This window comes from Arachis ipaensis, chromosome B9 (assembly GCF_059453495.1).
Source record: "Arachis ipaensis isolate K30076 ecotype BB chromosome B9, ASM5945349v1, whole genome shotgun sequence".
Classification (NCBI taxonomy): Eukaryota; Viridiplantae; Streptophyta; class Magnoliopsida; order Fabales; family Fabaceae; genus Arachis; species Arachis ipaensis.
The window spans coordinates 35,585,526-35,600,316 of NC_142444.1; the positions used below are offsets into that span (position 1 = coordinate 35,585,526).

Sequence of the window (14,791 nt, forward strand, 5' to 3'; positions counted from 1 at the left end):
AATTTATTTAAATAATTATTTTATATAGAAAACCGTTTAGAAGATAAGTAAAAAAAATTAAAAAAATGGTAAAAAATTAAAAAGAAAGATTGTGAGAATAAAAAATTGAACAGAGATAATGCATGAATTTTTTGTAATTCAACAAAATAATTTTAAATTATGTTAGTAGAATTAAAATAAAAAATAAAAAATTAAATACCAAATTCCATATATTGATATTATATATTAAAAAAATAACTTAACTAATTTATAATTATATTTAATTAATTTTATTTATTTTTAATTTATAATATTTGATATTAATTGCTTCTCACCCTAAATTAAAATTTTGAATGATACGTTGGAGAAATAGGTGCGGAGATCACAAAACTCTGCTTCCAACAATCCTAATTCTTGGAAACCAAAAAAAAAAAATCCTAATTCTTAGTACATAAAAAAATTTATAAAATATATAAAAGAACATCTATTTAGTATAAAAAAAAAACATTCTGATACTTAGTAGAAGAAACGTCCTAATGCCTAGCATAAACACCATCCGCGCAGAAGTTTTAAATTCACTCTGAAACATTTGACTGATTTTTGGCTGGTACCATCTTAGTTTTATAGCATTGTTGTGTATATTATTATAGATTATATATTGTTAATTTGTTATAGATATATATTAAATAATATATTTACAATTTTTCTCTCCTGCGTCAGCACTAGTAATTATTTTTTACTACTTTTGGAATACACTACTCTAAAATATGCTATGCTACGGGCCAATTTAGAGGGTGAATGTGAATCTGAGGATCAGATTAATGGATAAGTAAAACAGTGAACTGTTGTGAAGTGTGAACACTTTTGGTAATGAGTGTTTGCTGTGGTTGTTGAAAACGACACATGAGTCCGTAATTTCCTTCCTTTCATAGAGACAACATTTGAGAAGAAAGAATGATTTTTAGGATTTGCATTTTGTTTTACTGTTTTACTCTTTTGTAAGGAGGAGACTTGAAGAAAAAATGGGGTTCTTCTTCTTCACATGAATGCTGTGTTGTCTGTCTTTATTATTTCCTTTTTTTTTTCTTTTTCTTTTCTGAGTTCAAAGAAGATGTTGAAAATCTCAAGTTACTGAAACCTTGAATTAATCCATCACCACCGCCATTTTCAGTTGTTCACACACAAAAGCGGTGTTCTTGCCTTCGATTTGAGTTGGTCCCGTTTCTGAGAGAAAAAGGAAAGAAAATAGGGTTTTTTCTTTGTTTATGTAATAAATGCCAATGGAGATGGAGAAAAGACGATTCAAGGGTAGAAGCTTCCTCAGCTTCTTTGATTGGAATAGCAAATCTCAAAAGAAGCTTCTTTTTGACAAACCTAACAACTTACCTGGTAATAATTTTGCATTCTCTCATATGTTTATATATTTTGTTTATTAAATCGTGTTATTTGCTTATAGCTATTTGGGGTTAAACACTGTTAAGATCTAAGATGGGGAATTAGGGCATAGTTTTATCTGTGTAGCCAACATTATTTTCTAGAAGGAGAAGGTCTTGTAGTTGTTGATGTTGTATTATTTATTACACTGTGATCTTGCTTGCATTTTTCCTGCATTGTAATTTCTTCAAATGTGCCCTAATCTAAGCATTTCTACTGCATTATTAAATGTAGAAGTTTCAAATCAAGGAAAGGAAAATGTGGGCAACATGCCACAGGCACAGATGAATAAGGTGTGAATTTGTTCAACTTTTCTCAGTATTCTAGGTTTTTTATTCCTTTTAATTTTGTCTTATAAATTTTCTATATTTTAGAGTTTTTCTTTTCTCTTTTTGGGTTGATTATTGCAATTGTTTCAGATAAAGGTTGGGGATAATGGAGCAAGTCCTGGTAATGTTGCTGCAAGTTGTGATTTTAATTGTGCCCTATCAATTAGTAGCGATGAAGGATGTGAGACTAAAGTCCCAGGGTTAGTAGCTAGACTCATGGGTTTGGATTCATTACCAGCTTCAACAGTCCCTGAGCTCTCCTCGACTTCATTGTACGGATCCAACTCTCTTGGATCTTCTCATTGTCAAGATGGTTCTCTACGTTGCATGGCTGACTCTTGTCCTGTGGACTGCACTATGCCACTTAAGCTGGAGAAGTCTTCTTCAGGGGATGTGAAACCAAAGTCTCAGAAAGTTGGAAATCTGCCGGCACTAAGGAGATTTCAAAATGAAACATTGCCTCCAAAGTCAGCTAAACCAATTCCAGTTACTCACAACAAACTTTTGTCTCCTATCAAGAACCCTGGCTATGTTCAACCTAGGAATGTGGCTCAGATAATGGACGCGGCTACTAAGATAATTGAGGCAAGTCCCCTGCAATATGCAAGGAATGGAATGTCTTCAGTTGGGCCTTCTTCTGTTCCCTTAAGAATTCTTGATCTGAAAGAGCAATTGGAAGGTGCACAGTATGAATCCAAGCTTGTCAATCGGCACATTGCTAACCATGTGAATGGTAAGCCTAATGAGAGGAGTAATTTGTATAAAGGCACTCTAACATTCAAACGTTTAGGGGATTCAGAAAAGAACAGTTCTAGTTATTTAGGAAATAAAGGAAAATCTGCTTCAGTTGTGATACCATCCAAAGCCGATGTTCAGAACAGAGATACATCAGCTTTGAAAGGTAAGAAGGGACATATGAACTCGAAAGAAGATAGTAACATAAAACCAAACCAATCATCCCGGAGCCAGAAGAAGCAATTTACAGACCCGACCCGAGCCATTCCGCAGAGAGCTTTCACAGGCCAAAATAGCAATGTGCTTGGGCAGAATAACATAAACCATAAAGGCAAATTGACTTCAAAAAGGGAGTCCAATAAGCCAACAACACGAACTTGGTCTTCAGAAAGCTCTACTGCAGCACGGAAGGCAGCAAATAAGGGTGCTGCTGTAAATGGCAATACTGAGCCCAATAGGTCAAGTACAAGGGTAATTGATTCTCGAAAGGAGTCTACAGTGTCAAAAAGACAGAGTATTTCTGAAAAGAAAAAGTATATTAGTAGGGCTGTTCACAATGATACAAGAGGTACTGAGAATGTAGTTGATAATTTTGAGAACAAGTCCATAAAATGCAATATTACAACTGATAGAAGTACCAACCAGAATGCAGTTAGCATGAGTGAAAGCAAAGATGTGATATCGTTTACATTTACATCTCCCTTGGGGAGAACCATGCCTGAGTCACAGCCCTCGACTGCACAGGTGACAGAAACAAGCAACAGAGTTCATGCCAATACTCATGCTTGTCGTCCCAAGAAGCTATCATCATCTACTCTTGTGATGGACAGTGACACAATAGATGGCGATACTTTAAGTGTCCTTTTGGAGAAAATGCTTCAAGAATTGCCATCTAGGATTAACTCACCGCAATGTACCCTGATATCAGATGAGTCTTCTTCTGGAAGTTGTAATATTCAGGACAATGGTTTTGCTTCAAGTGATAATCTGGTGCTTACCATGAATCAGCAACTGCAGGTATCTCTTTTATACTAATTAGAACATATATGCAATTTTCAATCATTTTAATCTCTGAGCTCTGACAAAATCTTATACTTATTTCATTACTTAATCACGATTCACTTTTGCAGACAACAGATCCAATGGAAGAGCCTAGCTGTGGCAGCAGTGAAAGTGGGAATGATATAGGTTGTCAGCATTCAGGAGCTGTTACGCTTTTTGAAAATCCTGCTGCTGTCGAAAGTTACTTGGATTGTGAATACAGTATATTTGGTAAGTTTTTTTTTTTAACACCACTGATAAAAATATTTCTTCTAGAATTAATACCAAGTTTGGCAGAGTGTAGCTTTTATTTTGTTATACATTTATATTATATTTTGTAGTAAATTGCAATGTGGCATAAGTTTACAATGAACCTTGATGCTCTTTTTTTTTTTTTATTTTTTTTTATTTTAAATATAATTTTGTTGGTGGGGGAGCTAATCAGGCTACAATTGGTAATGAAATCTTGCAGATGCTGATGAACTATATTTTACTAGCTGGCCAATAATGCATAATTAGGAGTTTACTATGATTAAAATTTAACTAATGATTTCAAATATCCTTCACCTCTTGCATGTGTGATAATTGTTGTATTGCATTCTGTCATTTGTTCATTTGTATGTCATTCAAATAGCTGTTAAATTTATTTTATTTGTGATTCCTCAGCACATGCTATGAAATGCTAATTCCTGTCTGTATTTGGTCTATCTATATAGGAAGCACGCTTTATCCTTCCATACAGGATGAAGAAGTATCGAATTTTTCTCCGTGGTCTGAGCAAAGCTCCGAGGTCACAGAAGGAAGCACGTCCATCAAACAATTTAGTGGAATATCAAATGTGATAGGTTTTAGGAGATCAACAAGGGAGATGGAACTCGAATACATAAAGGACATTCTTAGTGCAGAGCTTATGGCAGAAGAATTTGTAATTGGTGAAACAAATAAGATCATAATGCCAAACCTGTTTGATATATTGGAGATTCAGAATGCTGAGAACTACATAGAGTACTCTCAGCTTGAGAGAAAGGTTTTATTTGACACCGTGAGTGACTGCTTAGAACTAAGATACAGAAAAGCTTTTGTTGGAAGCTGCAAAGCATGGCCTGAATGGGTGGCATCAGTTCAGAGAAAGAACTTGTTGGCAGAAGAATTATTAAAAGAGATAATCAGTCTTAGAAGCATGGAAGAGGTAGTAATGGTGGATGAACTTGTGCATAAGGACATGAGCATTGGATTGGGTAGATGGATTGACTTCGACATTGAAGCCTTTGAAGAGGGTTTAGATGTTGAATTTGGCATAGTGACCAATTTGATTAACGAATTGGTTTATGAGTTGATGATTGTTTAACACCTTGGTGGTGAGTACCATTTGTTTGTCTAACACATTGGTAAACCAGTAACCAAATTGTATCTGCCATAACATTTACAACGAAGTAAAGAATGGATGTCATTCAAATTCATGCCTTTCCACTGGCTTGTGATATAGAATTTATGCTGAAACTTTAACTTTGATGTATCGATGAGTGTTATGTTAGAAATATCTTCGAGATGCCAATATGACAATTCAGTAAACAATTAATCTCCGCATACAAGTCTTTTTACTATACAAGTTTTACAAGTTAACGCGCCTCTTATGGCATGTATATTTCACGTGTCTTCTTAACAGATTTTTCAATCAATCAACGCCCGAATATATAACTTTCTATTTTGAAAGGATTTCGTTTCCTTTTTTGAATTTCTCCTGCGTTTTGTCTTCTCACTTCGATATCTTTCGTGCGTTTTTCTTTGCCTTCTCCTTTGCCGTTTACGTAAATTTCTCTCTCTGTTCTCTTTCTTCGTTTTTCTCGTTTTCCATTGTTTTTGAAATCATGCTCTGAAATTGTTTTGAAGATAATGGATGATTCAACTTCAGATTGTCTCCAATGAAGTTTCTGAGGTGTAGTTTAATTCCAGTTAATAATTAAATCTGAATTTGAATCCAGATAGTAATTTATGATTGGGTAGCTGAATAATGCGTGAACCTTGCCTGTGAAATTTGTTGTTCATTGTTCCTTGTTTAAATTGAATCTAATGTACTAGTTCTAATGAATTTTCTGCATTTTATATCAGATGTTCGGGTGTAAATAAAAAATATTTGGGTGTATTTTAGGAAAGTTTGAATGTATTTATAGTTTATGACTTTTCATCTCACTAAGGGTGAATTGTCTTATTGTTTTAGTTTCTGTTTATTGATGATTCATGAATTTGATTTTTGTTATTTTTTATGATGGTTTTATAGTTGTATTTAAATTCTATAGTTTATGCTTGTTTTAATATAGTGTATTTTGGGTATATTTTGCAGCAAATCTGTGGTGTTGATGAGTAGTTTGTACCCAAGGTTGGGATGACCTTTAACACCCTTGAAGATGCTGCAAAATTCTACAAGCATTATGCGAAGGCTACATGTTTTTCTATAAGAGTTCGGAGCACAAATAAGAAGGAAAATGAAATTAAGAATCAATTGATTACATGTAGTAGAGAGAAAAATGGAAATCGAAAATATCTCCGACCGAGAAGACAAATCCCTCAGATGGATTTGAATAGTAGGGAAATCAATAAAATTTTATTGTTTTGAGTCCAATCAAGTGGCTGAGGTGTGGTTCAATTCAGAAAAAAAATGTACCATTAGAGGAAACATATAATTTGCGTTTAACACGAAGATATTTGGGTATAAGACGAAGATATTTAGGTGTATTTTTAAGAATTTTGGGTGTATTTTTATTCTGATAAGTTTTGCATAATTCAAAACTCTTCCTCTTCCTCCTCCTCATCTGCTTTTTCTTTTTTTTTTCATCATCATCATCATCTTCTTTTTTCTTTTATTCATCTTTTCTTTTTTGTTTTACCTTATCAAGTTTCTTTTTGTTTTAAACTCTTAATTAACAAGAATAAAAATAAAAAAATCAAACAAAGAAGAAGAATAAACACATAATACTGTAAAATTATTTGGAAGATGGTGAACTTATATTTATTTAACTAAAAGAAAGAAAGAAATAAGGAAAAAAAAGAAAAAAAAAGTGCAGCATTAGAGGAGACATTTTTCTATATTTGCAGCAAATTTGGGTGTAATACGAAGATATTTGGGTGTATTTTTAAGAACTTTAGGTGTATTTTTATTCTGATAAGCTCTGCATAATTCAAAACTCTTCCTCTTCCTCCTCTTCATCTTTTACTACTTCTTCTTCCTCATCTTTTTATTTCGTTTTCTTATAATTCTTCTTGGAGAAAAAATCAAACAAAGAAGAAAAAATACATAATGTTACAAAATTAATAGAAAAAGGAGGAGGAAAAAAATGCAGCAACAACAACAGTAATAAAAAAATGACGATGAAGATGAAACACATGAAGAAAAAGGAGGAGAAACACAAAGAAAAAGGAAAAGAAGAAGGAAGAGGAGGAAGAAGAAGAGGAACGCGAAACGCGCTATGAAAACTGTTGAGTAGCGTGCGTGTTAACACATTCTTATAGGTGAGCATGCTTTTTGTTGGGCTTTGCCCAACTTGTATCACTTGTAAACCAAAAAGACTTATATGTGTAGCATAACTGTTCAATAAATTGTCCGAGCTATATATTGTAGTGTAAAATATCTTTATACTAATATTACATGCACACATTTACCACTTGCTTTGACTTAAGGTCATCGGTTGTTTTGTCTTGTTTTGATTTTTTAGTTTTTTTTTTTTAAATATCACTGAATTTTGGGCTTTTGTGGTTTCGAATTGGGCCTGATCATATAGTTTAATAAAATCTAAAATACTAAAATTGGTCATAAAATATTATAATTATTTTGAAAGTTGCCTGAAATTGGGTTATGTTTGGACCTAAACATGAGGTTCAAACTTCTTCCGAGACAGCGTCCGACTTGTATTGGAGTTGAGGTACTGCCGTCCAAGTTTTTTGTGAAGAGGTGGGGGTTGGTACCTACAAGAGACTCCGATACTTAAGTTAACAAAGGTTTTAAGTAGATTGGATCCTGATCATACCTGAGTGTGTCAGTGTATTTATAGTAGAATAGGTAACCACCTTTTAGTGTAGTTCCATGATGAGTGAATTCTTTGATGGTCTAGAATTTCACCAATTAATTCTCGTTACAAGTATAGTTCTAAACCAACAAAAAATCCTCACATGCAAAAATATTGGTTGTCACAAGTACAAACCCAATAAGAATTAACCGAAGTATTTAAACTCCGGGTCGTTTCACAAGGAATTGCAATGAAGTGGTCAATTATTGGCTATGAAGAGACAAGGGGGTTTGATTTATAATTTGCAAGAAGAATAAATGACAAGAAGAGTAAATCAAGCAAGTAAGAAAGCAAGTAATAAAGAGAGACATTCATGGCAAGGGTTGAGAATATAGGCTTTCTATCCTAATAACAATAATTAACAAGAATTTATCCTATTTCGTTATCTCCAATGTTGGAAGAAGATGTAAGTTATCTTCCATAAGAGAAAGTCAAACAAGACTAGTTAATCTCAATTCAAAATTCCTAATTAACTTACTAATGGAATTAGCAAGAGATTAGAGTCAATGGAAATCATATTAACTAACAACTCTAGATTGCCAACATGAGTTGGGTATTCATGACTCAAGATTACCTAATTATTCTTTCCAAGCCAAGAATGCTCAAGATCTACTCTAACATCCAACCAAGCATTTTGTCAAACACTTGGAAGGTATCAAAGGCAAGCATAATAAATGTGCAAGAATAATAAAATCTAACAACTACCAATTGCAAGAAAAGTAAAATTCACAACTCAAATTAACAATAAAAGAACATCAAACCTCAAATTTCATTAAATGTAAACCAAATCCAACAAGTGTCCATCAATCCTAAACAAAGAGGCATGAAAAGGAAAATTGACAAGAGGGAACAAGAGAATTACACTACTAGAGCATGAGAATGTAGAAGAAACAAGATGCAAACAAGGAATTAAACATGAATCTAAGATGCAATTAACCCTAGGAACCCTAATTCTAGAGAGAAGAGGGAGCTTCTCTCTCTAGAAACTAAGCTACATGATGCAAAAACTCCAAATAATTGCTCCCCCTTTACTCAATCTTCAATTCTGCATGAAATACCCTCAGAAATGAGTTGGATTTGGGCCTGGGCAGCTCAGAAATTGCCCCCAGCGATTTCACTTTAAGTAGGTCACGTGCCGAGTGTCACGCGTGCGCGTGCTTGACGTGTGCGCGTCGATGGCAAAACCCCTACTCATGCGTACGCGTGCTTGACGCGTGCGCGTGGCTTGAAAAATCTCCAATGCACGCGTACGTGTGCATGATGCGTGCGTGTGGCCCTCTATTCTCCAAAAGCTTATTTCTTCATGAATTCTCCCTTTTGCATGCTTTTCTCTTCAATTCTTCCATCCAATACTACTTGCCTTATGAACCTGAAATCACTCAACAAACACATCAAGGCATCAAATGGAATTAAAGTGAATCAAAATCACTAATTTATGGGCCTAAAAAGCATGTTTTTACACTTAAGCACAATTTAAGGGAAAATTACAAAACCATGCTATTTCATTGAATAAATGTGGGAAAAGGTGATAAAATCCCCTAAAATAAGCACAAGATAAACCACAAAATTGGGGTTTATCAAACCTCCCCACACTTAAACTAAGCATGTCCTCATGCTAAAATCAAGAAAAAAGCAAAGGGTATCAACATTTATTCAATGTAAACTACCTAAATGCAACTACCTATATGCAATCTATCTAAATGAATGCAAGTACTTGGTCAAAATAAATCTGCTTCCAAGAATACATATACAAGTACAAGGGCTAAGGCAATAGCAATCAAAGCAAACCTACAATTGAGTTGAATCATTGAAAGATTTTACAAACTTGCAAGAAAAGATGATCATGTGTGGAAACATGTAATTGAGCAATTGAACCCTCACCGGATGTGTATCCGCTCTAGGCACTCAAGTGTATGGGGTTGATTCACTCAATTCTCCCCTAATCATGATTTCCAAGATTTGTTTTTCATCTAACAATCAACAATTACTTAATGCATTCATACAAATATCATGAGGTCTTTTCCATAGGTTGTAATGGGGCTAGGGTCAAGGTAAGAATGCATATGGTCAAGTGGACTAGAATTTTGAATCTTTGATTAACTTAAGCTTCCCACCTAATCTATGACAACCTATACAATTTTAAAGCTAACCTAATTGCCCATTCTTCACTTTTTCACACACTCATGCATTCTATTTTTGATCACCACACATATGCATTGATTTTTATTGAACTTTAAACTTTGGGACATTTTGTCCCCTCCTTATTGCTTTTCTTTTCTTTCTTTTTTCTATATATATATATATATATATATATATTTTTTTTCTTTTTGTTTTTCTCATTTTTTTCTTTTCAAACAAAAATATATACAAGAATATTAATGCATATGGTTTAACATTCAATGCATGAGTGTGTACCCAATTCCTATGATTTTCAACAAAACCACAAAATACACTTTTATCTCTTTCCAATGTTCCCAACTCTCCCAAATCAAATGATAAACACTCTCACTATCCTAAGCTAATCAAAGATCCAAATTAAGGACATTTATTTTTTTTCACTTAGGGCTTGTAATATGCTAAAATTAAGAACAATTGGGTTAAGCATAGGCTCAAAATTGGCTAACAATAGAAGATAAAAGGTAGGCTATTTGGGTAAGTGAGATATTTGAAACAATGGCCTCAATCATATAAGTGCATGTATACACAAAATAATGGACAAAAAGAATCAAACAAATCAAGGATTACAATCATAGAAAGAGAATAATGCACACAAGAATGAAAATAAATGGTTATATGATGTAACCACATAATTAGGCTCAAATCTCAAATGCTTGTGTTCTTAGCTCAAAAATCATGTTCTAAAAAATATATAATTCAAGCAAGTTCTAAAATTTTTTTTCTTTTTTTTTTTTCAATCAATTGGGGTGCCCTATAGATACTTGAAAAATCTCATTATTTTGACTAAGCTTATTACGTATATAGATGCAAAATAAGAAAATGCAACTAAAAATCCTAGAAGACCTAAAAATGAAATGCAAAAGTGTTGGGATTAGAAACTTGTCTCCCAAAAACGCCGACTGGTCGGATGACCTCCCCACACTTAAAAGTTTGCACCGTCCTCGGTGCCCTCAAAGATGAGCAAGGGGGTACGGCGATTCTCCGGATTGCCACTTTCAGCTGGTGGATCAACCGACTGCTGCGTGTTTTTTGTCCCGCTTCCGTGTTTGCTTGTGGTGCATCATTCATGGAAAGCAAAAATATAACACCGTAAGATGAGAAAAATGTAAAAGTAAGGAAGCGTACATTGTTGGAATGAGGTAATTCACTAGAACGAGGTGGGTGACCCAATGTGTGACATGAATAAAAATGAGTGTGCATTCTAAGTTGTGCGCGGTTTAGAACATACCCACCAACATAGAGAGCTATGTCACAATTATACAAAAGAGGAACACGCACTTCACCCATTCTAGTGTGCTTGAGATGCTCTAAACTTGTGGGTCACAACAACTAAACAAGCAATAAAGAAGCATGAAAGCATTCAAGCCAAAAACATATGGATGTATATAATCAAGAAGCACAATGCATTAAGATAAATGCACATCATCTATCAAGAAATTGCCTAATCAAAGAAAAGGGTGCAAATCACATGGCGGCCAATTCATGCAATTCAAAAGACTTAAAAGCTTGAAGGCAATGTCACACGTACTTGGCGTTCACAGAATTAAGCATGAAGAGCTCAAAACCAAGTAATTATTATAACCTCAACAATAGAATCCAACAATTAAAATTAGCAAAAATTGATGTTAAACTAACATCCTATCAACAATCAGCAGCAAGAGATGGTAAACAAGATTAACAATCCAACACTTATAATGAAAAATAACAATTAAACAAAGAGTGAACTAACTAGACAACTAACTAACTAAAAAGAATCGTTATGAATGGTGTTTGGTAGTGTTGGATGAGGAGTAGGAGAAGAGAAGAGGAGAGAAGAATGAAAGAAATGGGAAGAAGAGAAGAAAAGAAGTGTAGTGAAGGAAGGGCGTCCACGCGTACGCGTATGTCACGCGTGCACGTGGAAATGGTGAAATTGGAGCGACGCGTACGCGTGGGGCATGCGTGCGCGTCGATGGGTTATTCCGAGAGCGACGCGTACGCATGAGGTGCGCGTACGCGTGACCAGCTTTGCGCGAAAGGCACGGTGCGTGCGCGCTGTTCGCGCAACTCTCGGGGAAATGGCTTGGAGGCAAAAATATGCAATCCACGCGTACGCATGCATGACGCGTGTGCGTGGATGGTTGGAAATTCTTGAATCACGCGTACGCGTGATGCACCTGTACGCGTAGATTGGTACTCTGTTTTTCAAAATTTTTCCATGTTTGTGCAACAAACCAAGCATTTCAAACCTCTAAACAGCTACCAAAACACCATAAAACCTTATTTACCATGCTAGACTACCAACAAAACTCAACAAACCAATAAAAATATGAAACTAAGCTAATTTTACCAATATTTACAAAAGAGAAAAAGGAAAGATTTTACCATGGTGGGGTGTCTCCTACCTAGCACTTTTAGTTTAAGTCCTTAAGTTGGACATTTGGTGGGGGTCCTTGCTATGGTGGCTTATGCTTGAATTCATCCTTGAATCCTGATGAGCGGATAATTTATACGCTTTTTGGCATTGTTTTTAGGTAGTTTTTAGTATAATTTAGTTAGTTTTCACTATGTTTTTATTAGTTTTTATGCAAAAATCACATTTCTGGACTTTACTATGAGTTTGTGTATTTTTCTGTGATTTCAGGTATTTTTCGGCTGAAATTGAGGGACCTGAGCAAGAATCTGATTCAAAGGCTGAAAAAGGACTGCAGATGCTGTTGGATTCTGACATCCCCGCACTCGAAATAGATTTTCTGGAGCTACAGAAACTCAATTGGCGCGTTCTCAATTGCGTTGGAAAGCAGACATCCAGGGCTTTCCAGAAATATATAATAGTCCATACTTTGCCCGAGTTTTGACGACGCAAACTGGCGTTCAAACGCCAACTTCCTGCCCTATTATGAAGTTAAACACCAGAAACAGGATACAAACCAGAGTTAAACGCCACAAACAGGCTGCAACCTGGTGTTTAACTCCAAGAAAATTTTCTACACGTGTAAAGCTCAATGCTCAACCCAAACACACACCAAGTGGGCCCGGAAGTGGATTTCTGCATCATTTACTCATTTCTGTAAACCCTAGGTTACTAGTTTAATATAAAAACTACTTTTAGAGATTTATTTTACATCTTTGGAACATTTTTCCTTAGACTTGGGGCTGGCCATTTGGCCATGCCTAGACCTTTCACTTATGTATTTTCAACGGTGGAGTTTCTACACTCCATAGATTAAGGTGTAGAGCTCTGCTGTTCCTCATGAATTAATGCAAATTACTATTGTTTTTTTATTCAACTCAAGCTTATTCTTATTCTAAGATATTCACTCGCACTTCAACCTGTTGAATGTGATGATCTGTGACACTCATCATCTTTCTCGCCTATGAACGCGTGCCTGACAACCACTTCCGTTCTATCTACAATAGCTTGAGTGTGTATCTCTTAGCCTCCTGGTTCACGATCAGAGTCTTCGTGGTATAGGCTAGAATTATTGGTGGCCATTCCTGAGATCCGAAAAGTCTAAACCTTGTCTGTGGTATTCCGAGTAGGATCTGGGAAGGGATGACTGTGACGAGCTTCAAACTCGCGAGTGTTGGGCGTAGTGACAGACACAAAAGGATCAATGGATTCTATTCCAACATGATCGAGAACCGACAGATGATTAGCCGTGCGGTAACAGCGCATTTGGACCATTTTCACTAAGAAGACGGATGGTAGCCATTGACAACGGTGATCCCCAACATACAGCTTGCCATGGAAAGGAGTATGAATGATTGAATGAAGGCAGTAGGAAAGCAGAGATTCAGAAGGAGCAAAGCATCTCCATACACTTATCTGAAGTTCCCACCAATGAATTACATAAGTATCTCTATCTTATTTTATTTATCTTTTAACTATCAAAACCTCATAACCATTTGAATCTGCCTGACTGAGATTTGCAAAATGACCATAGCTTGCTTCAAGCCGACAATCTCCGTGGGATCAACCCTTACTCACGTAAGGTTTATTACTTGGACGACCCAGTACACTTGCTGGTTAGTTGTGCAGAGTTGTGACAAAGAGTTGAGATTACATTCATGCGTACCAAGTTGTTGGTGCCATTTTAGAGATCACAATTTCGTGCACCAAGTTTTTAGCGCCGTTGCCGGGAATTGTTCGAGTTTGGACAACTGATGGTTCATCTTGTTGCTCAGATTAGGTAATTTTATTTTAATTTTAAGCTTTTCGTTTTTATTTTTATTTTCGAAAAAAAATTTTCCAAAAAAATTTTTATTTTGTTCTTCAGAATTTTTAAGAATGAATTCTAGAGTTTCATGATGATTTGTTGAAGTCTGGCTGGCTGTGAAGCCATGTCTAATCTTTTGGACCGAGGTTTCAACTTATCATTACAAGAGCTTGTTGATTTCTATCAATCTTGCTGTTGAATGTAATGATCTGCTAAAGCTTGGCTGGCCATTGGCCATGTCTAGTGTTTTGGACTGGAGCTTTCACTGAAAGCTTGGCTGGCTAGTAAGCCCTGTCTAATTCCTGAACCGGAGTTTTAGACTAACATTGCATGATTCCTGGAATTCTCATTAAGAATTTTTAAAAATTACAAAAAAATAAATAAATCATAAAAATAAAAAATAATGTGTGTTTCTTGTTTGAGTTTAGTGTCTATTTTAAGTTTGGTGTCCTGCATATTTTTAATTCTCTTGCATTTTTTTCGAATATATGCATTATGTTCTTCATCAATCTTCAAGTTGTTCTTGATGATTTACTTGGGTATGATCTTTAAATTCTCTTGTTTTGTGTCTTTTGTTGTTTCTCATGTGCATTCTAAATTTGCTAGTGTCTCTAATATGAAAAAATTCTAAGTTTGGTGTCTTGCATGCATTGTTTATCTGATCATAGTTTTCCATGATTAGTTTCATTTTGTTGTTTTTCATCTTAAAAAAAAATTTCAAATTTTGTCTTTTCAAGTCAATAATACAGAGAATTGAAGATTCAGAACATACAACAGAGAAATCACAGAGAAAATGCTGGGCGTTCAAAACGCCCAGTGAAGAAGAAAAACTGGC

At 35.1% G+C, this 14,791-nt stretch overlaps 1 protein-coding gene across 1 annotated transcript; it reads left to right on the forward strand.

Annotated features, from left to right (window-relative positions):
• Positions 1 to 726: 726 nt before the first annotated feature.
• On the forward strand, positions 727 to 4,982 carry LOC107618561 (uncharacterized). The gene is made up of 5 exons (XM_016320654.3): positions 727 to 1,368; positions 1,648 to 1,706; positions 1,833 to 3,494; positions 3,608 to 3,749; positions 4,235 to 4,982. Exons 1-5 carry the CDS (start codon positions 1,254 to 1,256, stop codon positions 4,864 to 4,866), a joined length of 2,610 nt encoding a protein of 869 aa, XP_016176140.1. The 5' UTR covers positions 727 to 1,253; the 3' UTR covers positions 4,867 to 4,982.
• The last annotated feature ends 9,809 nt before the right edge of the window (positions 4,983 to 14,791 follow it).

Bases quoted from the DNA above. Each gene is read 5' to 3' on its own strand.
- LOC107618561 (XM_016320654.3), top strand. From the start codon at position 1,254: ATGCCAATGGAGATGGAGAAAAGACGATTCAAGGGTAGAAGCTTCCTC. The intron at 1,369-1,647 runs GTAATAATTTTG...TATTAAATGTAG, and splicing joins CAAACCTAACAACTTACCTG to AAGTTTCAAATCAAGGAAAG. The intron at 1,707-1,832 runs GTGTGAATTTGT...CAATTGTTTCAG, and splicing joins CACAGGCACAGATGAATAAG to ATAAAGGTTGGGGATAATGG.